Source organism: Dicentrarchus labrax, unplaced genomic scaffold, assembly GCF_905237075.1.
Source record: "Dicentrarchus labrax unplaced genomic scaffold, dlabrax2021, whole genome shotgun sequence".
Taxonomy (NCBI): Eukaryota; Metazoa; Chordata; class Actinopteri; family Moronidae; genus Dicentrarchus; species Dicentrarchus labrax.
This window is the reverse complement of record NW_026136714.1, coordinates 4,590,989-4,613,931: the sequence shown is the minus strand read 5'-3', so window position 1 is coordinate 4,613,931 and position 22,943 is coordinate 4,590,989. Positions and strand designations below refer to the sequence as shown.

At 42.2% G+C, this 22,943-nt stretch overlaps 1 protein-coding gene across 6 annotated transcripts; it reads left to right on the top strand.

The window, feature by feature from the left end:
- The first annotated feature begins 536 nt into the window (after window positions 1-536).
- On the top strand, window positions 537-22,733 carry acacb (acetyl-CoA carboxylase beta). Of its 6 annotated transcripts, none has more exons than XM_051422121.1 (54): window positions 537-599; window positions 2,485-3,058; window positions 5,492-5,624; window positions 5,739-5,877; window positions 6,070-6,179; window positions 6,635-6,716; window positions 6,805-6,903; window positions 7,027-7,136; window positions 7,240-7,350; window positions 7,461-7,670; window positions 7,758-7,928; window positions 8,032-8,193; window positions 8,283-8,446; window positions 8,697-8,847; window positions 9,141-9,244; window positions 9,343-9,424; window positions 9,513-9,658; window positions 9,751-9,901; window positions 9,980-10,114; window positions 10,897-11,043; window positions 11,128-11,316; window positions 11,411-11,511; window positions 11,604-11,692; window positions 11,803-11,927; window positions 12,018-12,131; window positions 12,348-12,461; window positions 12,552-12,641; window positions 12,729-12,847; window positions 13,222-13,245; window positions 13,906-14,046; window positions 14,155-14,254; window positions 14,351-14,458; window positions 14,594-14,650; window positions 14,955-14,996; window positions 15,114-15,329; window positions 15,473-15,622; window positions 15,739-15,942; window positions 16,085-16,240; window positions 16,324-16,446; window positions 16,533-16,802; window positions 16,933-17,030; window positions 17,132-17,252; window positions 17,337-17,447; window positions 18,240-18,383; window positions 18,476-18,596; window positions 18,748-18,844; window positions 18,944-19,040; window positions 19,130-19,265; window positions 19,362-19,539; window positions 19,672-19,784; window positions 19,892-20,046; window positions 20,151-20,321; window positions 21,216-21,352; window positions 21,552-22,733. In XM_051422121.1, exons 2-54 carry the CDS (start codon window positions 2,505-2,507, stop codon window positions 21,676-21,678), a joined length of 7,299 nt encoding a protein of 2,432 aa, XP_051278081.1. In that variant the 5' UTR covers window positions 537-599; window positions 2,485-2,504; the 3' UTR covers window positions 21,679-22,733. The 6 variants fall into 6 exon arrangements, with proteins under 6 accessions (XP_051278081.1, XP_051278085.1, XP_051278080.1 ...); XM_051422120.1 differs by having other exon boundaries at window positions 581-901; XM_051422122.1 differs by lacking the exon at window positions 13,222-13,245 and having other exon boundaries at window positions 581-901.
- Window positions 22,734-22,943: the final 210 nt, after the last annotated feature.

Below are 22,943 nucleotides of genomic sequence, written 5' to 3'. Positions count from 1 at the left end.
AGATTCTGCACCGCTTTACAGTCTGTGAGGACGTTAACTACCACGGGCCACCGCCAGTCATGTAACTTAACGTACATGCTGAGTTCAAGTTATATGGGCGCTGGTGGAGGAAGTGAAAAATACTGCTATTACAAGTCAAATATGTACGTATAATCGGGGAAATTTAAGTGTTTTGCGATATTAAGTCAAAATATTGAGAAATCTTCTCATAATTTTGAGGTACTAAAACATTATTTTGAGAAGGTTTCTTATTATAATGTTTTTGTTTGGTGTCACGTTGGCAGAAATGGGCTTCCATACAAACAAACACGGAGAGCCAAATTTATAACATTACTCATTAAATCCCCATTGTAACGTTACCACCAACTGTTGCCGTTTAAAACCGTTTCTTTAACCCGTGTTCGTTCGTAACCACAGACTGAAACATCTTCTACATACAAGATCTTCGGGGGGTTTCCTACGTCCTGGGTGGAGCTTGAAAACTCACTCCTCCTCTTCCTCCCTCCCTCCCTCCTCCCCCTTTCACGTGTTTACTATCGCGGCGAAGAGGAGGTGCTGAGCGGTGGTGGGGGGCTGAGAGAGAGAGAGAGAGACTGGTGGTAGGTGGCTTTGACATTTGCAGCTGCTGTTGTGAAAATGATTAAAATGAAAGCTTTAACGGCGCCGAGCTTCACGTTTGTCGGAGTTTAAGGTCGAGATATGTGTACAAAAAAAAAAAAAAAAAAAGGAGACAGACGCTGAAGCAAAAGGTAGTTTTAATTCAAAATAACGGAGTTGTGTGAAGTTATGAAAAATAATAAGTGGTTTGGTTGTCAGCTAGCTTGTTAGCCTGCAACAACAACAACAACAACAACAACAACAACAACAGCAGCAGCAGCGACTGAGCCCGTTAACTGTAGTGGTGAGTGTGATGCTTTTACAGGTTTTTTTTTTAATTCACAGTAACTAGTTAAACCCTCGGCTGACACACACACAAATTGGACTTTAGGTTTATTTTCCCCTGTTGAGTGGAAACATGGTGGCTTGTTGGGACGCTGCTGCTGTGCTTTAATGTCTCTGTTACTCCAGCTGATGGTGTTTCTTGTGAGGAAAACAGTAGTTTTATTTGCGTGTGTTCAGCTCAGTTTGCAGCCGATAAGACCTGTTTTTTAGTCTGTGACATTTTGTGTCGGTTGAGGTCAGTATGGAGCTAAAGTCAACACTTTTTTTTTTTTTTTTTTTTCATCATCTTTTTATTATGTTGTAGAATAACTTTTGATTTAAAGTCTCAGTGCTGGAAGTAGCAGTACAGAAAGTGCTTCTTTTTAAAATAAAAGTATGACCTGAAATGACATTTTCTTATATATAAAGAAATTTTCTTTAATGTTGTGCTTTATTTCAGCTTTTTCTCTGTTTTTGTCAAAGTCAAAGTGGCTCCAGAGGACAAACGCCTCCTTGTCTCTGTACTAAATGCCTCTTTCACTTAAACGCCACATTAACATATCCTTCATTTTAATGTGAAATACAGACTTTGAAGCACACGAGGAAACCATATGTGTTTCACATTTACTATAATATATCTTTAATATTTATGTCCTTGTTTTTGGTGCCTTCATGAATGCTGTTTATGTGGATGTTTGTGCCTCCTCCTCCTCCTCCTCGCCCTTCATCCCCTCGGTGTTGACCTTTAGCCCATATGAAGCAGCCACACTTGGCTCCCATGTCAGCTGTCACAGACAGTCTGTTCACTGGACACTGGCTGGGAAACGTAGCCTGCCAGGCCCTGCTGACACAGTGACCTGCATACATATCTCGATCTACTGATTTATAGGAGTCGAAGTCAACAAGAGCGTCCATGTGGCTGTACATTTAAATGATTGCTCATAACATGATATCAGTTCATTAAATTAATAGTTTAGTATCGGTATAAGTTTGTTTCTTTTAGGGTAGAGCCGATGAGAAAATAACCTTTTCTACCTGTTTTTCTCTCCGTCTTTTGAAGTTGACCCTAACCCACAGATCTTATCTCAAATTACCCAGCATGCCCCTGTCCTGAGGAGGTTTCTGACCTCTTGTCAGCTCAAAAGAAACTAGAATAGTACACAGACAGTAATTATACATAGCATAAAGTTCTCTATATATCCTCTTGACCAAGGACAAAGTCTCTTAATTATATTCTTACTAAATCTAATGATTTACATATTTGCATATTTACACTTAATTTAAAAAATAAGGATCCATTAATATTGGTTATTAAGGAATTTTGACAAAGACAGTGTACTTGGTGAGGCATTTTATAGGTAAAAAATAAACTCAGTTCTTCATGGTGGACAAAGTATGTAATATGATATAAAATAATATAGTATAATGTATCAATCAATCACTTTTAATGGTTCAGAAACTGCTATTATGTGGGGTGAAAGAGATCCATTTTGCCCCACTTATGATGTGTATATGTTATCATCTCTTGTATGAATTATAATGTCCACTTTGTTCTTGTTGCAGTCTCAGGAGGATGTCTGTGAATGCTTCCATTTGCAGTTTTGGGATTAATCCTATGGATATTGTTGCTACTGTGGAGGATTAATACCAAGACAGTAGTGATGCCCGTGAAAGGAGAGGAATCTCCGTCCGGCTGTGGTCCGCCTGCAGCTGAGGAGGACATGCCCGCCACACAGCCTCCTCATCCAGGCGAGCATTCCCTGTCAACAGTTCCCACTACCTCAACACACAGTGGGGATAACAGTCCTCAGGCCAGCAGTGCCTCTGTGGGTCTAGAAGTCAAAACAGTAGACACTGAAGCTCTGCAGGCGTCCTCTGAGGTAAATTCGGAAAAGCCATTATTGCCACCGACCACCCAGAGACCTTCCAGAACCAAGGTGCCAATGCTCAGCTCAGGCCCCGAGGCGAGGGAACGCCTCAAGTTCATTCTCGGAGCATCGGAGGATAACTCTTCAGATGAGGAACCGTTGGTCAACAAACCTCCAAGCGGCGCATCTCAGCCACCAACCTCCACCAGCAGATCTTCCCCACAGCAGGCGTCCTGTGCAGAGCCTCAGTCCAGCTCCTCAAGCATCAAGTAAGACCTTGTTTTTATTGAACTGATTTTTTAAGGTCGGCTGTCTAGGGTCAGGGATGTGTTCATCACTCAATCATGTGACCACACATAGATGAAAAGTCTTATCTGGAAGGTGCAGCTCCTGTGCACTCTCCCAGCATGTGGCATGAGCATGGAAGCATCTGACGTGTGCCAAGTATTAGTCTGAATATAAACTGAGTTGTTTTGTGTGGCCACGTTGGCGATGTGCCTCCTGCTTCATTACAAGCCGTGTGTTATCACCTGACTGCATTGAGTTGACCGGCGTTATACTCGCATGCCAAACGGCTCTATTATTGGAACAAGAGCCTGAACCGAATGACTTTGAGAACTGTGGTGTGACTGTAGGTCACGACACAGCAAACAAAAACACCTTTTAAAACCTTTCATTAATTTATATTTTTAACTTTTTACAGCCTGCATAGTAGAGTGTTATTTTTATACCGAGCGATGGTATATGATATGATTGTGGGTCAGAGGGTGTGTTTGTTGCACCCACCTACATGTTTAGCATGACATGTTTAGTTGGACTGACTTGATCCAAATGCATTAAGCTGTATGTGTGCTGGTGGGACTTGTGGGATGCATCATGAAGGAGAGAAAGGTAAGAGATTTTCCTCTCTTAAACCCTTATCTTTAGAAACAAACTGCAGTTCAGTGAAATAGTTTTGCAGCAGAAGAAAATACACATTTAATAGAAAATAGATCTATTTCTTTGTATTTGCATGAAGGTTTCAGCCCTTTCATGTCCAGAAACTTTGGCTACAGAGTTTGCCTGGATACTACTTGCTTTCTTTTGTTAGTGAAGCAGAATGAACACTTATGTCCCGCCGTTGGCCTTGGCTCTGTGTATATTTGGAAGGAACAGACTGATCTGTCACAGGGGTCTGTAGATTATTTTGCTGCAGATGTGGGAGGGCAGAAGGGAGGGAGTGCCTGAGAGGAACATTTTGTGAAGTTCTCTTTGTTTTGGTCTTAGATGTTAAAATCTAGTTTCACTGCTAAGTAAAGTAGGCTGTACAATGGAGGGAAACGGCTTGTTTCCATATCTCCAAAGGTAAGTGCTGCTTAAAGTTGAATACCGTTCTTTGTAATTCGATACTTTCGCTGCAGTGTTTATTATGTGGACTCTTATCACATGCTGCTGCAGAAATAATGAAAGCGTGCGTATTTACTTTGTACGAAAGAAGAATAGATACTGTTGCAACTTCTGCAGACACGTTTGTGAAAAGGAAGCATTGCTCGTGTGGTCATACTGCTGTTATGTAACCAAACAGAGCTTGTCTTGGCACACATAAGTTTGAGGAAATTAATAAAACACTGCGGCAATGTGTACCCTCTAGAGGAGGGAAGTGTACAACCGACCTGAATAGCTTTGTCCATATATAGCAGTGCAGTGATAAGTTAACATGTTTAAGCACATGTTGTACCGCTCTTAATCCTTAAGTCTTGTTTGTGAATATATACTTATTGTTTGTTCAGTAAAGTATGTTGTTTGTTCAGGAAACTGCGCTGTCATGCTTCACGTCTTGGACAAAGATCAGAATGTGGACCAAGAGAGCATGACACAGGAAAAGGTTATCAAAAACGAGCTGCATGTGCAGTCTGTATTTCCTGAGTGAACTGTACAATACAGGAGTTAGGTTTAAAGTTCATATTAGCTCAGACAGAATTGCACTCCAACTTCACAATACAGCTCACTGATGCAACACAGGTGGTTCTCAGAGATATCTCAACATGAGACAGAAAGCCTGTGAAGTGGGTTGTTGGGAGTTGAACGAGGAATGAGCCAGATGATATTCATGGTATGTAAAATGATCTGTTATTGCAGTATTTATTCACATTGTGTCTTGCAATACATGGAACAGTCACTTTGCCTTTCCTGTCTTAGTGTAAATGGTGTTCCAAGTGTATTGTTTTCTGTGTGTTGTAACACTGGTGGTGTAATGCTGGATTATAAAGGATTTCAAACCACAAGATTTCCACGCTGGAATAGCGGAGGCCGGACTTCTGTAGTTTATTGAGATTGCACACTTCTGTGAGAAGCGGTGGTTAAGTGTAATTTTAAAGATGAGGTCAGAAATAAATGCACTGGTCCAAAGTCTGTTTGCCTATTGAGGAGAGAGACTAAACTTTGACTTGGGTGTTTGATTTTCAGTACTGTTGGTCTGTAGTTTGTTCACATTACCTGACACTCACTGTTACTGTATGCAGCAGTTTACCACCATGACTGTAGAGGAGCACTGTAGTGTCCCTTTTTTTTTTACCTGCTTGGGTCTGACATTATGGAGCCTGCTGTGACCTAGATTATTTATTATCAACTGCAGCTAATAAACAGAACAGAATACAACCAGGTAATTGTGTTTTTCTGTGTTATTTGGAAAGAAACAGCTAACCATGAGCTTTCCACTGCAGGCCTAGCATGTCTGGTCTTCACCTGGTGAAAAAAGGACGTGAACACAGAAAGATGGACCTCCAGAGGGACTTCACTGTGGCCTCTCCTGCTGAGTTTGTCACCCGGTTTGGTGGCAACCGTGTTATTGAGAAAGTAAGAATGAAAGTCCATCCTGTTCTTTTGAATTTGTTTCTAATTGCTTAATGACATTGCAGCATTTTCCAAGTTTCTTGTCTTTCTTAAGGCCTGTTTCTGTTTCTGTTACAGGTGCTGATAGCTAACAACGGGATAGCTGCAGTCAAATGTATGCGTTCAATCCGTCGCTGGTCCTACGAAATGTTTCGCAATGAAAGGACCATCCGTTTCGTGGTCATGGTAACCCCCGAAGACTTGAAAGCTAACGCAGGTCATTGTGAAATTGATACTTATCATTTTTTTTTTTTATTACCCAGCAGTTATTGCCCACTGTTATCTGAGTGAGGATGAGAGTAAAAGACTAGAAACTGTGTCCTAACAGCTGTTTTGACCAAAGTGCCACAGGAAGTGATTCCCTGAAAGTCTGCACTGAATAAACCGTTGCTGCTCTTCTCCCTTATAGAATACATTAAAATGGCAGACCATTATGTGCCTGTCCCCGGTGGGCCCAACAATAACAACTACGCCAACGTGGAGCTGATAGTGGACATTGCAAAAAGGATCCCAGTGCAGGTACTCCTCACCATTTATCTAAACCAGTGGTTGGCAAACATTTACATATTTTTGAAAGGGAAAAGACGTGATGAGCAGATCTCACTCCCAGACACACACACACACACACACACACACACACACACACACACACACACACACACACACACACACACAACGCTGTTTAATGTTGTGAAACTAACAAACTATGCTTATAATGTAAAACTGAAATATTGACTCTAATGGAATTATTAAAGATTTGAATTACAAATTATTATAATTATTATTGCATCAGTAAGGAAATGTATTCAGAAAATGTATTGTCAGTGGGTTTTAAAGACATCTTGCAAAAGGCTATTTGGCGGGGCTTGGCATGGAAAAGTTTGGGAACCCCTGACATAAACAATGGTCTTCTTACCTGTTAATAAAAGCACTGTGATGACTGATTAAATGTCTGTGTGTATCGCTATTAACAGGCTGTGTGGGCTGGATGGGGTCATGCCTCAGAAAACCCCAAACTGCCTGAGCTGTTAAACAAAGCAGGGATATCATTTTTAGGTAAAATCCAGAATGAAACCATTATTAATATTAATTTGGTTTTATTTTACCTGTGTCGGATCTCATTGTTAACTGTACTTCCTTTCAGGTCCGTCCAGTAAGGCCATGTGGGCTCTAGGGGATAAGGTGGCTTCTTCCATTGTGGCTCAGAGTGCTGACATTCCCACACTACCATGGAGCGGATCAGGTGATGCTTTACCTCCCACACTGTCTCAGTTCACATAATGTATAGTAACACATCCCGTGCTCTAGACAAGGGATGTAGATACAGTGTTTTCATGTTCTATCCTTGTGTGTCATGGTGCCCCAGGTCTGAGAGTTGACTGGGCAGAGGAGGACCAGAGACTGGGCAATGTAATCAGTGTTCCTCCAGAGGTCTACACAAAGGGCTGTGTTCAGGATGTAGATGATGGGCTGGCAGTAAGTCATAATAATATCTACACATTTGTTTCTTTTTTCCCCAAAATGATTTCCTTCAAGCAAGTATCTTTTGCCAAATTATATTTAATGTGTTTCTTTGCAGGGGGCTGAGAGAATTGGTTATCCGGTTGTTATCAAGGCCTCTGAGGGTGGAGGAGGAAAGGGCATCCGGAAAGTAGAAAGTTCTGAGGATTTTCCAGGTTTCTTTAGACAGGTTTGAGTTATTTTACAGCTTAATGGTTTATGATTTAGACCCCACTTTATGTGGTTGAATTTAATGTCATTCTTACAGCTAACATGTTTTGGGGTTTTTTTGGCGTGCAGGTTCAGACAGAGGTACCTGGCTCGCCTATCTTCATCATGCAGCTGGCCCAACATGCGAGACACCTTGAGGTTCAGATACTGGCTGATGAGTACGGAAATGCCATCTCTCTGTTTGGACGAGACTGTTCCATCCAGAGAAGGCACCAGAAGATCATAGAGGAGGCTCCTGCCACCATAGCTGCTCTCTCAACATTCGAGCAAATGGAACGGGTCAGTTTACATCACTGGATGTATTTATTCTCCACCCTAATTAACTCTGGTTGAGACTTGGCATTTTGTCTCCTCTTTCTGGCTCAGTATGCTGTGCGACTGGCCAAGATGGTGGGCTACGTGAGTGCAGGTACTGTGGAGTATCTCTTCTCTGAAGACGGAAGTTTTCATTTCCTGGAGCTGAATCCTCGCCTGCAGGTGGAACATCCCTGTACGGAGATGATTGGAGATGTAAACCTGCCAGCTGCCCAGCTTCAGGTAAACCTCTGACACTGAGAACAATGGAGAATAATTATACCACAGCTAACCACAGCCAGAGTTCCTACCCTTCCATTTTAACTCTGTGTTTCATCTCTGATAGATTGCAATGGGAATCCCCCTTAACAGAATTAAAGACATCCGCTTGCTTTATGGAGAAACTCCGTGGGGTGACACCATGATCAACTTTGAGACTCCAGACTGCATGCCAAGTCCAAGAGGGCACGTCATAGCTGTTCGGATCACCAGTGAGAACCCTGATGAGGTAAAGCTCGATTTCATCAGCACTCAAAACACGCCGTTTTTGTTACGCGCTTTTATTTTACAGCACTGACTTGTCGTCCTCACTCACAGGGGTTCAAGCCCAGTTCGGGCACTGTGCAGGAGCTGAACTTCCGCAGCAGTAAAAACGTCTGGGGTTATTTCAGTGTGGGGGCAACTGGTGGCCTGCATGAATTTGCTGACTCCCAGTTTGGACACTGTTTCTCCTGGGGCGAGAACCGTGAGGAAGCCATTTCGTAAGCCTCTTTTTTTTTTTTTTTTTTTACTCTAATGATATCTCATCATTAGCATTTAAAGCTTGCAGGTCTCTGTAAGTCTCTGAGGCTACAGCCAGTAACGCAATATCTGCCCTAAAGTTGTAACTGCCCATTACCTGCCAATTATATAATAAAATCTTAGAAGACAATTATGCAATATGCTTTTGCAACTAGTCTAATTACTCATATTCATAGAAAATGTGTTTATAAGATGTCATATTTGCTTCAGGAACATGGTGGTGGCTATGAAGGAGCTGTCGATCAGAGGCGACTTCAGGACCACAGTCGAATACCTCATTAAGATACTAGAGACAGAAAGCTTCAGGAACAATGACATCGACACTGGCTGGCTGGATCATCTCATTGCAGAAAAAGTGCAGGTAGGAGACTGAAGACCTTAATGAAGAACACAACTTAACCATATATACAACATAGGTCAATCGTTTTTAGACATTTTAATGGGGAAGTGTTATTTATTATATCTTTATTTGTATATTGTATCAGTTTTTCTTTACTGTTATTACTATGCATTCAATATAATATATCATAGAAGGATTTTACAATTTAAAAGGGACCCTTTGAACCATTGCTATAAATCATTTCACCGCTGGTTATTTTTTTACCAAACTTGTGTAGTTTCTTTGTTTCATGAAGCCACATGCTCTTCCTGCAGGCGGAGAGACCAGATACCATGCTGGGTATTGTTTGTGGGGCTTTGCATGTTGCTGATGCGAGCTTTCAAAAGAGCATGTCTGACTTCCTACATTCACTGGAAAGGTCAGTAGACGCAGTCCCTTCTTATTAATGTCTCACTGCATTGCTTACTGTGTGATTATATCATTGATTTATAAACCCATTATCACCTGCATCTATAGAGGCCAAGTACTGCCTGCAGCCAGCCTCCTCAACTCTGTCAGCTTGGACCTAATATATGAAGGAGTCAAGTATTGCCTCAAGGTATCTGCTTTAATCCCTTTGCACATATCTAGTTGGACTCCACCTCTTTCCTTTTTAATCCATAAATTATCACTACTGCTACCTGCAGGTGGCTCGCCAATCCCCAACAACTTACGTCATCACGATGAACAGCTCCAACATTGAGATAGATGTCCACAGGCTGAGTGATGGTGGCCTCCTGCTGTCCTACGACGGCAGCAGCCACACCACCTACATGAAGGAGGAAGTGGACAGGCAAGAGTTTTGAATCTGAGAGAGAATCTGCACATCTGGATTCATCTGCTTGTTTGTTTTACTCATCTTTCTGAATTACTTTATCCGTGCAGCTACCGCATAACTGTTGGCAACAAGACTTGTGTGTTTGATAAAGAGAAGGATCCCACGATGCTCAGGTCGCCCTCTGCTGGAAAACTGCTGCAGTACATTGTTGAGGATGGAGGTCACATTTTGGCAGGAGAGACCTATGCAGAGATTGAGGTGAATGTGACAGATTTTCGGTTCAGTTGATTTCTGGAGTGTATTTTGGTGTTTTTATTGACTGTGCTGCGGTTTTAGGTGATGAAGATGGTGATGACGTTGACTGTGCTGCAGTCTGGTTGTATCCACTTTGTCAAGAGACCTGGAGCAGTTCTGGAGCCTGGCTGTGTGGTGGCACACATAGAACTGGATGACCCCAGCAGTATACATCGGGTAAGTGAATGTAAAATCATAACTTATAGTAACTGTTCTCTAAAAGGTGTCTTATAATGTACACCGCCCTATGTCATGATGATGTTCTGATCTTTGCTAAGAAAGAAATATATACATTTTGGCACAAGTTTGTTTGTTGTTTAGTCCCATATCAGACTTTTGGCAGTTGAATTGTGTATGGCTGTTCAATATGAAGATTCGATTGTTAGTTCCTTTTTTTCTGTTTCCACACCAAACTCCCATATCAGCAGATCCTGCAGTCGAAATGTCGCTACATAAGTCTCATGTTTTAACCTTCCTCACATTTCAATGCCTTTCTTCCCTTTCTGTGATGTGAAAACATCTGATTTCAAAACAGTCAGAGAAAGTACAAGTGTGCGTTCTGCTCATAGTTCAGTTATAAAATCTCAGCGCACCATGGCGCTGAGATCATCACCGGAGTAGAGAGTGTCGGAGCAGGCGCTGCCTCGCTGTCCTGTGTCACACTGCCCTCTGTTAACTATCACTCTTCTCTGCTTCCATCACAATTAGTTTTGTGGTTTGTGGCCATTTTGAGACTGTTTGTAAAGTTTACAGCCTATCATACTGTGGCTCTGTGTATAATAATGCAGCTAAAATACAAAAGTGCAGAGATTTGACTGACAAAATGCAAGCTGACTCTAAGGCTATGGTTGTTTAAGCTTTGTTTGGTAAACAAATAATATATTCAGTCTGCCACATTTGGACAGTTTTGTTGTTAGTAATTGCAGATAATGGAATCTGTCCTCTTTCACCTGTCATAGGTCGAGCTCAACACAGCCATACTGCCACCGCAGCAACCACTGCCCACTGTTGGGGAAAAGCTACATCAGGTGTTTCACAGTGTGCTGGAAAACTTGGGTAAAGTGATGGATGGCTACTGCCTTGAAGAGCCCTACTTCAGCAGTAAGGTACATAGCAGGCTTTCTGCTACTACAGATTATTAAATTATGTCATCAGTTGTATTAATTCTATGTGCATGTTCATGTCTGCAGCTGAAACAGTGGGTGGCTACCCTGATGAAGACTTTAAGGGACCCCTCACTGCCGCTGTTGGAACTCCAGGAGATCATGACAAGTGTGGCCGGTCGCATCCCTCCTGGTGTGGAGAAAGATATCCGTAAGGTCATGGCCCAGTACGCGAGCAACATCACCTCTGTCCTCTGCCAGTTCCCGAGCCAAAGGGTGAGAGTTGTAGAGTGAAACGACAGAGTTCTTTAAATACAAATAATCACTGTTGTCAATGTAATATTATGATGTTTCCCTTCTTTTACTCCAGATTGCAAATGTTCTAGACAGCCATGCGGCAACCCTGCAGAGGAAGGCTGACCGAGAGGTGTTCTTCATGAACACACAGAGTATTGTTCAACTGGTACAGAGGTTTGTTTTCCTTCTTGCACAGCAGTAACACATAACACATAGACTAATATTGGTGTTGCACTGATTGACGTGTTTGAATATGTCTGGTCCAGGTACCGCAGTGGAATTCGTGGTTATATGAAGTCTGTGGTTCTCGATCTGTTGAAGCGATATCTGCAAGTAGAGATGCAATTTCAACAAGGTGATATTAATGCACTTAACTTTATATGAAAACTCTAGTTGAGGCATCTTCTTTAATCTGAACTTGTTTGTAATAGCTGACATCATTTAACTCTTTCTCCCCACAAACAGCTCATTATGACAAATGTGTTATCAACCTGAGAGAGCAGCACAAACCCAACATGAGTCCTGTGCTCGAGTACATCTTCTCTCATGCCCAGGTCTCCAAGAAAAACATCCTGGTCACAATGCTCATAGTAAGGTGTCAACCTCAACACTGGTGTACATAAATAAAACAATCCTCCAACACACAAGATGTAGTGAAAGACACTGTGTACTCTGTGTAGGACCAACTATGTGGAAGAGATTCCACGCTAGCAGACGAGCTGATGGCCATTCTGAACGAGCTCACGCAGCTTAGTAAGATGGAGAACTCAAAGGTGGCCTTGAGAGCCAGACAGGTAACATAAAAAAGACTGCCTAACTCTCACTTAAACACTACTCTATCTGTTTTTAATGTTGCTTTCAGTCAGGATAATCTGGCTGATGAGATACCTTAAGTGATATTTTTTTAAGACCATCAGTCTAAAATGTTTCAAGAAATGATGCAAACCGCTTTTACAATGCGGCCATTCCATCTGTATAGATTTGATATTATGTTTGTAAATGTGTCACAGGTCTTGATTGCCTCCCATTTGCCATCCTACGAACTGAGGCACAACCAGGTGGAGTCTATCTTCCTGTCAGCCATCGACATGTACGGCCACCAGTTTTGTCCAGAAAACTTGAAGGTTAGCCTTGTGTGGAGAGACTTCATTGTAATCATCAGTTTCCAGCAGCTGGAATATCAAATGAATAATATTTTTGTTTCTTTGGCACAGAAACTCATTCTCTCTGAAACCTCAATTTTTGATGTGTTGCCCAATTTCTTCTATCACTCCAATCAAGTTGTCTGCATGGCTGCCTTGGAGGTACGGTCACTGGATTCGACACTAAAGAGTTTCTCTCATTTTTATTACTTAATTAGTGATAATTACGTGTTCTGTGTTGACTCCCAGGTGTATGTGCGCAGAGCTTACATCGCCTATGAGCTAAATAGCATCCAGCATCACCAGCTGCAGGATGGAACGTGTGCTGTAGACTTCCAGTTCATGCTGCCATCATCACATCCGAACAGGTAACGAGTTTACTTCTCTAAACTATGCTACAAAGATTCTTTAGCCACAGATCAATAACTGATTGTGTCCCAATTATTGAATAACTGGTGAATCAATATCACCTCCAAAAAACATGACATTGGCCTGATAGATCAAAGGAGATGAACTGATAGAATAATTACTGTACCTGGTGGTGCTTGTGGAGAGCAGCCTATAAACTTGCTGTAACTGCTTATGGCTAACTTTGGATGCCGAATGGTTTTACCCACTGGACATTAATGTGAATGTGCATAGCTTCCTATAAAGTGCTTTTAATCTAATCATAATGCCTTCAGGTAGAGTTACATTTTGATCACCCACTGCTGATACTCACCTGTCAATCATCTTATTTCAGAGGGAGCAGCCGTACTCTGAACAGGTAGAGTAAAGCTCCTCCCCCAACCAGCCAAACCACCACCTGATCGTGTGTATGTCTCACAGCAAAGCATGTCGAATGCACTGTGTTGCTTTTTTCCTTCTGTCCTGTGAAACCAGAAACATTTGCTTAAGGACTCCTCTAACAAGTCCATCTTAATTCACTTTTTAGCTGAGCTTCTCCATATGTCTCTTTTTTTTCTTTCTTTTTGTTGCTTCTCCCAACTTGTAAAGCAATATTGAGCTTTTTGAGAGGTACATTTTTAATTATTTCATGTTCCTCTTAAAAACTTTCTGCCTGCGACTTTGTTGACTGCCACCAAATGGGGAGCCTGAATTCTCCAGCATCAAGTCTTTGATTCTTGATTTGCAACTCTCAATCAGATATAGTATCAATTGCTCTTGAAAACACCAATCTCTTTCAAATTCAAAACATGACATGTGCCTATCGACTGTATGTAGTTATAATTGGACATGAGGATAGTCATACTTGGTTCCTTTTTGTTAAATAGGTAAGTACTTCCAGACTTGCTTTAATTGCTCTCCGTATGAATATTTGTATTTTTGGCTTTCCACAGTTTTTTTTTGCTAAAACAAACCTCTCTTTGTGATAATTCAGTGGTCCTGTCTGTGCTGTCACTGTCTGTGTCTGTCTCATTTTCAGGCTTCCTGTGCCAGTCAACGGATCAGGCCAGTTCAAAATGAGGCGGCAGAGCAGTGACCTCTTCCTGGAGGGAGCCTTGTCTCCCCCCTGCCAGCGCATGGGCGCCATGGTGGCTTTCCAGTGTTTTGACGACTTCAAAAGGTCACTTTAAAAATGATGATGACTTTCCTTTCTCCCATATTTGTTTGTGGCAAAGATCAAAGTAAAAATAAGTTGTTTCCTGCTGATGTGTTTCTTTTTGTTTTGCAGGAATTTTGATGAAGTTCTCTCCAGCTTTGCAGAACTGCTCTTGGAGAGTGCTCCGTTCTCAGAGTCCTGCTCCAGTCTCTATGAGGATGAGAACTTCAAGGTGAGTGCTGTGGGTGTGTGAGGGTCACCGACTTATCAATAAAATGTCTGTTTTCTGTGTCTCTGCAGCCACCAATTTCTCTTCCATCCTCTACAGAATACGAGGGAGAACCCAATCCACATTATTAACGTGTCCATAAAAACAGCAGACACAGAAGATGACGATGCCTTGGTTACAGCCTTCACTGCCTTTGCCCAGTCAAAGGTTAGCTTCCTGACCTAGTTCCTTAACACATGGCTAATTTTTCTTAACATGTGACTGATACTAATAAATGTGAGATATTGTTAATTTTTTTTTATTATTGAATTGATATTTTGTTTTTTTTTTTTTTTTTTACAGAAAACTGTCCTCTTTGAGTATGGAATCAGGAGAATCACGTTTTTGATTGCACAGAAGGTAATTCAACAACAGTCTCAGCAAGTACATCATTTTTCTTAGGCCCACTGTATCATTTGTAGTTGGATCTATTGGCAGAAACTTAATATAATAAGCATAACTTTGTTTTCATTAGTGTATAATCACCTGAAAATAGGAAATTTTATGTTTTTGTTACCTTAGAATGAGCTTTTTACATCTACAGACTGATGCTTCCTCATCATAGCTCAACTTTGTTCAGTAAAGCTGCCAGTTCCACTTTGAGAAGTACACACATTTACTTGCTTGTTATCTGATTATTATTATTCTGATATTTCATCAACAGAGAGAATTTCCCAAGTTCTTCACTTTCAGAGCTCGAGATGGGGTAAGTGTTTTTTAATAGGTCCTGTAATCGTAGAGTTGATAATCAGATTGCAGTTAGTTACTGAGTTGAGGTGTTGCTGTCTGAGGAGATGATGATCAAACCTGTGCCTCTCCTCAGTTCCAGGAGGATCGTATTTACCGTAATCTGGAGCCAGCTTTAGCGTTTCAGCTGGAGCTCAACCGCATGAGGAACTTTGACCTGACAGCCGTTCCCTGTGCCAACCACAAGATGCACCTCTACCTCGGTGCTGCTCGTGTGCAGGAGGGGGCAGAAGTCACAGACTACCGCTTCTTCATACGAGCTATTATCCGCCACTCAGATCTCATTACAAAGGTAACCAGAGCAACTAAGTACATCATTAGTACTTGTTATGTTTTTTTCCAAGGTGAAGGGCTTTTAATTGCCTCATTCAAAGTACATTTTGTAAAGTTTTGTTGGTAGTAACTTGGCAATTCAATCTCTTTATGCACAACCAGGAAGCCTCCTTTGAATATCTTAAAAATGAAGGAGAACGTCTTTTGTTGGAGGCCATGGATGAGTTGGAGGTGGCCTTCAGTGACGTCCGCACAGACTGCAACCACATTTTCCTCAACTTCGTCCCCACTGTCATTATGGATCCCTCTAAAGTCAGTTTCCAGCAGATTATTTCTGTAGTGCACATTCATGGAACTGATTATATATACAGACCTTCTATTCAGATCTATTTCTCAGTGGTTTTTTAACTTCTTTTTGGGGCCCTCAGATAGAGGAATCTGTTCGCTCAATGGTGATGCGCTACGGCAGCCGTCTTTGGAAGCTGCGAGTCCTGCAGGCCGAGCTGAAGATCAACATCCGTCTCACACCAACTGGGAACGCCATTCCTGTCCGCTTGTTTCTCACCAATGAGTCTGGCTATTACTTGGACATCAGCCTGTACAAGGAGGTCACAGACCCAAGTTCTGGACAGGTGAGGATGGTCGACTGAAGTAGCCTCTATCAAGCATTTTGTGAAATGAAATGTGAACCAAAACATGTCACATGTGCTGTTGTTCTATGGTTTAATGGTCAAATGAAATCACAAATTCACCTCACTATGTTTCCCTTTTCAGATCATGTTCCAGTCGTATGGAGATAAGCAGGGTCCTCTGCATGGCATGCTGATCAACACTCCCTATGTGACCAAAGACCTGCTGCAGGCCAAGCGCTTCCAGGCTCAAACTCTGGGGACTACATACGTCTATGACTTCCCTGAGATGTTCAGACAGGTACTGCTAACTCACTCAGTAAGGTTTATTTCTTTGTTTATGGTTCCTAAGATGTCTGACTCATACTAAAAATCTTCCCGCAGGCACTGTTTAAGCTGTGGGGTCCAGGGGACAAACACCCTAAAGATGTGCTGATGTGCACCGAGCTGGTTCTGGACCCTGAAGGTCGACTTGTGCAGATGAACCGCCTGCCTGGAGACAATGATGTAGGACTCTTTTTTTGAGTATTAGTGTCACTTCATGCTTTCTCAGTAAGATGATACTGATAACCAGTACAATCCTTCCTCACCAGGTGGGAATGGTTGCCTTCAGGATGAAGATGAAGACCCCAGAGTACCTAGAGGGCAGAGATATCATTGTCATCTGTAATGACATCACTCACATGATCGGTTCATTTGGTCCTCAAGAGGATGAGCTCTTCCTCAAGGCGTCTGAGTTGGCTCGGGCTGAGGGCATTCCCCGCATTTACATTGCAGCCAACAGTGGAGCGCGCATCGGCCTCGCTGAAGAGATCAAACACATGTTCCAGGTGGCCTGGATTGACCCCAATGACCCCTACAAGGTGACCTGATGAAATATGTTTCTCCTAATATTTGCGTTTTATATTAGATACTAGCCAAAAAAATTGGCACAAGGAATACTGTAGCAATATTTATGTGTGGTTTTTATGTGTTTTTTCCATTTCTCTGTAGGGTTTCAAGTACCTTTACCTGACACCGCAGGACTACACACAGATCAGCTCCACCAACGCTGTTCACTGTCACCATGTGGAGGAAGGTGGAGAGTCCAGGTAAATCAATGGTTTGTTCTCGTAAAGTAGCAAATGCAGCTAATTTAAATATTTATTGTGACCCTTAACTTGTGTCTGTGGGATATTTTTTTCTTTTACAGGTACATCATCACGGACATCATCGGGAAGGACGATGGTCTCGGAGTGGAGAACCTGCGCGGTTCTGGCACTATTGCTGGAGAATCCTCTCAGGCCTATGAGGAGATTATTACAATTAGTATGGTGAGAACGTGGATCTGGTTTCTTTGAGTAAGGAGATGTGAACCTGTGGGATGTTTTTTTGAGTCACTTTTTATGCTCTTGCAGGTGACTTGTCGCGCTATTGGAATCGGAGCCTATCTGGTCCGTTTGGGACAGAGAGTGATTCAGGTGGAAAACTCTCACATCATCCTGACCGGAGCAGGCGCTCTTAACAAGGTTTGTTGATTTATTTAGTGTCACTGTTCACTGATTACTACACAGCATTCATTAAAGGACCAGTGTGTAGGATTTAGTGGCGTATAGCAACAAAGTTTCAGGTTGCAACCAATTTGAAAACCACTCGCCTTCCAGGTGTGTAGGAGAATCTATGGTGTCTAGAACCCGTTTTATTTTATCCCTTCTGGCCTACAGTAGAAACATGGTGGTTCAACATGGCAGCCACCACAGAAGGCAGTATAGATGAAAACGGATGATTCTGAGGTAACAAAACACAATTTGTTTTATTTTCAGGTGATTACACTAATGAAAACATATCTATGAATATTATTTTCCAGTTCTGCCAATAGATGGGGGGGGGTGGGTGGGGGGGGGGGGGGGGGGGGGGGGGGGGGGGGGGGGGGGGGGGGGGGGGGGGGGGGGGGGGGGGGGGGGGGGGAGAGGGGGGGAGGGGGGGGAGGGGGGGGGGGGGGGGGGGGGGGGGGGGGGCGGGGAGAGGAACAGGGGGGAGAGAGGGGGGGGGGGGGGGGGGGGTTATTTGTTTAGGGGGGGGGGGGGAAGAGAGAGGAAGAGAGATGCTCCTGAATGTTACACACCAGACCTTTAAAGTCATTTAAATAAACACATCTGTTATTATATTATATTATATTATATTAGTCAATGTTTGCTTGTGAATATTGTCAGCAGTGGGACAAACTTTACTGCAGCTGCATATTGTTGCTTTAACACTTCAGTATGAAATGTTGCAGGCTGGAGTGATGTTGTGGTCACTGAGTCCTTGTTTCTATACAGGTTTTGGGCAGAGAGGTCTATACTTCCAACAACCAACTGGGAGGGATCCAGATCATGCACAATAATGGAGTCACACACACCACTGTGCCAGATGACTTTGAGGGCGTCTTCACCATCCTCAAGTGGCTCTCCTATATGCCAAAGGTTTAGCTGAATGTGTGAAAGTTCACGTAGTTTTTAGACCTATAAAACTAACTGATCTATAAAACTAACTATAGTTCTTCTTCTCCTCACAGAACAAACACTCCCCTGTGCCTGTTATATCAACTACAGATCCAGTGGACAGAGAGATAGAATATACTCCTACAAAAGCACCGTATGACCCCCGATGGATGCTGGCTGGGAGACCTCACCCCAGTGAGTCTTAAGACTTAATTTAAGCCCTGAAAGGGTTTTATTTCAGTAATTGACCTTCCTAAGTCCTGTCCCTCTTTGCTATGTGCTCCAAAAAACTAAACAAATCAATTAGCCTTATGAATTTCCTTTTTGTCCACATTTGTGTCATTAGCGGTGAGAGGTAGCTGGCAAAGCGGTTTCTTCGACCACGGCTCTTTCATGGAGATCATGGAGTCTTGGGCTCAGACAGTGGTAGTGGGCAGAGCAAGGTAAATCTGTTTACACTCAATGTACAACATATTCTATATTCATGTAGAGGGTTTTTAAACCTTGCATGTAAATTCATCAATAACTCTGAATGAAAACAGGTTAGGTGGAATTCCTCTGGGTGTCATCGCTGTTGAAACACGCACAGTTGAGTTCACAGTCCCAGCAGATCCAGCAAACCTGGACTCAGAATCTAAAGTGAGTAAATCTCACCATCATGTTCATGATTTAAACAGATCATGTCACAGTATTTCACCGCTGCCCATGTTTCTGTGTGTTGGTGTCAGGTTCTGCAGCAGGCTGGCCAGGTGTGGTTTCCAGATTCAGCCTTTAAAACCGCTCAGGCAATTTGTGACTTCAACCGTGAACGTCTGCCTCTCATGGTGTTTGCCAACTGGAGGGGTTTCTCTGGTGGAATGAAGGGTAAAGGCTGAATTCAACTTTGCAGAGAGACTACATTACATGAAACAGTTTTCTTCATTTAATTGCAAATTCTGTGTCTGTCCTTTTCACTCCCAGATATGTATGACCAGATATTGAAGTTTGGGGCCTATATAGTGGACGCCCTGCATGGTTTCCATCAGCCGGTGCTGGTGTACATCCCACCACACGCTGAGCTGAGAGGAGGCTCGTGGGTGGTGATAGACCCCACCATCAATCCATTGTGTATGGAGCTCTATGCAGACAGGGAGAGCAGGTACATGATGCAATAATGTTTTTTTAATGGTTACTCTGTGGAGTTCCCAACCTAAGCAACAGGTGTGCGTAAGAATAACCAGATCCTGCCTTTTTGTCATCTCCCTGTTGCTGTGGTGCTTTTTTTGTGCAGAGGTGGTGTGCTGGAGGCTGAAGGTACAGTGGAGATCAAATTCAGGAGGAAGGACCTGCTGAAGACCATGAGAAGACTTGATTCAGTTTATGCTAGTCTGGTTGAGCAGCTTGGTAAAGGCTATTTCTTTCTCAACTCACACAACCACTTGCATTTATTTTCCTGCTAATTGCAATGCGGCTGGGATGGTCATAACCTTACTGGCTTCTGTTTTCATCAGCTTCCCTAGAGCTCTCTGACAAACAGTGCAAAGAGCTGGAGTCAAAACTCAAAGCAAGGGAGGAATTCCTGTTGCCCATCTACCACCAGGTGGCAGTGCAGTTTGTAGAGCTCCATGACACCCCAGGCAGGATGCAGGAGAAGGGTGTCATCACTGTGAGTGAGCGCTTCATAAACACTATAATAACTGGCAGAAAGTAAACTTATGTCTTTAGAGTTTCATGCTTTCTAAATGTATTTTACTGTGACACTCTTGACAGGATATTTTGGACTGGAAGAATGTGCGGACCTTCTTTTACTGGCGTCTGCGTCGCCTCCTGTTGGAGCAGGTGGTGAAGTGTGAGATTCTTCAGGCCAACAAGGACCTCAGTGATGGACACATGCAGTCCATGCTGCGACGCTGGTTTGTCGAAACGGAAGGAACAGTCAAGGTCTGTAATGACTAATTCAGTAAATGTAAAGTTAACTTTGTGAATATATGTCTGCAAAGTGGTACACCAGAGGCCTGTACGTACGAGGTTCAACGTATCCAGTATATCTTTTTGTTATCTGGCTTCACTAACCCTAATAACCACAATCTCGCTCTCATACTACACTGATTGTCAACTCGGTAAGTCAACCCAGGGTTTCCCAATCCAGTCATGAGTGCGTTCGAATAAAAGAGACAGTGTTTGCAGGTAGTAAGGAAAGATTAAACCATTTATTGTAATGGCTGCAACAGGTGGTGTGTAATGGACTTGGGAGCAAGTAAAAAAAAAAATATATTAAAAGCTGAAAGTAGGCTTACTTTCATATACGAGTACAAGGCTTTAATGCTTCAATCAGTCTCTATTGTAGGATTATAAGATAAGTGCCTCCAACATAATGTATAACCCACATATAAAAAAATGTCAGGGAAAGCCAAAGGGCTTTGCTGGTCTCTCTTTCCCTCCTAAGAGACCCTCACAATCTGTTCTCCACTGGATCTCATGGATTTAATAATAGAACTTAGGTCATAATAATAATTTAATGAATAAATCTACAGGATTATCTACGAATGATATTGTTATTTTCCAAGAGTATCGTTGGTCAGTAGGCGGTGCTTTTATAGCTTATTATAGTTGATCTCTTATCTCAGACAGCTCTTGACCTGGTTAGCTGTTGAGCTTAGGTTACCATGGCGATGTACCCAACAAGACGTGAACCACTGTTGTAAGACCCAGGGTTGATCCTGAAGTTACCTCGCTAACCCCAAATCCTGCTTCATAGTACAGGCCCCTGACGGGTCAAATTTAGCCAGAAGTGATCAGAGATTTAAAGAGATGTGCTTCTGTCTGCTTTTCCAGGCCTACCTCTGGGATAATAACCAAGCAGTAGTTGAGTGGCTTGAGAAGCATTTGTCCGAGGAAGACGGCGCTCGATCGGCCATCCGAGAGAACATCAAGTACCTCAAAAGAGAAAACACTTTGAAACAAATCCGCAGGTAAAAATGTTGTGACATATTAATGTGGCTTTATGTATATTGTCATAATCTTCCATCAATACCAGAAAACCATAATTTAATACATCTATATAATAAATCTATAAATAAAGGATTTTAGATGTGGAATATTACCTGTGTCAGTGTTTAATTTACTGTTTAACAGTTACGCTCATGTTACAATTTTCCTCTTGTGTTCCAGCCTGGTGCAGGCCAACCCTGACGTAGCTATGGACTGCATCATCCACATGAGCCAGAATATCACTCCATCCCAGAGGGCCAAGCTCTCGCATCTGCTCGCAACTATGGACAGCACCAGCACCAGTTAAGCTGAGGGACTTTAACTATCAGGTTATATTATTAAAAAGAACAAGTTCTGTTCTGTTGATTGTACTGTACAGTTAAAGAGGTAGAAAATATAAAGCTAAAAAAATAATGTTGGATTTTTATTGTTGAAATGGGGGCAATACTTTGCAATAACGCACACATGCACAAAGTTACTTATTCCTCAGTGATCGCCACTACAGTCTGATTTAAACACTGGCGTTGTATGGCGTTATAATCCGTTCCACTGTTGACTGACAGGCAGAAAGTGTGTCTTTTAGTCATTTCAGCTGCTCAGTGAAGGAACTTTTCTGCTTCACATTTCACTTGGCTGTATTTATACTTAATGGTGTGTCAGTGTTAAATTTGCCTTAATGTGCAGTCTATTGAGGCCAGAGTTATTCAAGCTGCATGAAGTGGGAGACTTCATATTTAGGTGCTTGTTGGTTGGTTGATGTTTAGGTTAAGATAGTGTTCATCTTTGAATGTAGCTCAGACAACTGATCAACTCTTTGATCAATTATTTTCAAATAAAACCAAAAAAGATGTAATTTCTGAGCCAGAGGATGGTGAAATCAATCAATTCTATTTCATTTCTACATGAACTAAAACCAGTATTGTAATGCAGAAATGCAATTTAAGACGCAGACCAGTTTAATCTAATACTCAGTATCATGAGTCATTTCACTGTTGACGTTGGGCGTCCATCTTTTCAAGGTCCTTTTCAGTCTGTTTATGTGAATCTATGCTGTAGTGTGCTCAGACAATGTTATGAATGATAGGAGAGGCTGTGACACTGTATGTGATACTTCTGAGCTTTTTTTTCTTTCATTTTTGTTGGCATGTTGGTATATCTCTGATATAATGCAGTAATTCTTAAATCTCAGGTTGGACAGTAATCACCAAAGTGGACCCCCAAGTGATGGCTTCATTTGCCTTACCTCTGATGACGATATCAAATGACAAAAGTGTGAACGACATTTCATTTGAATGTATATAAACTCTTTCCTGTGTCTTGTATTCCACCGAGGATTGTTTGTTAATAAATGTCATTGAGATATTTTTTGGCAAAAGAAACTTCTTTTATTTACCCATATGACTTTTTTTTATTATGGTCAAGTTAATGAACATAATATACATCTGACTTTGAGACATGTTAAACACTGTGTGAAGGAATAATGTGTAAAATCTGGATTACTCAAAGTGTTGGCACACATCGGCATTTTGGGAAGAAGTGGGTAAATACAGTCGAAAGAAAGCTTTTCTGTGG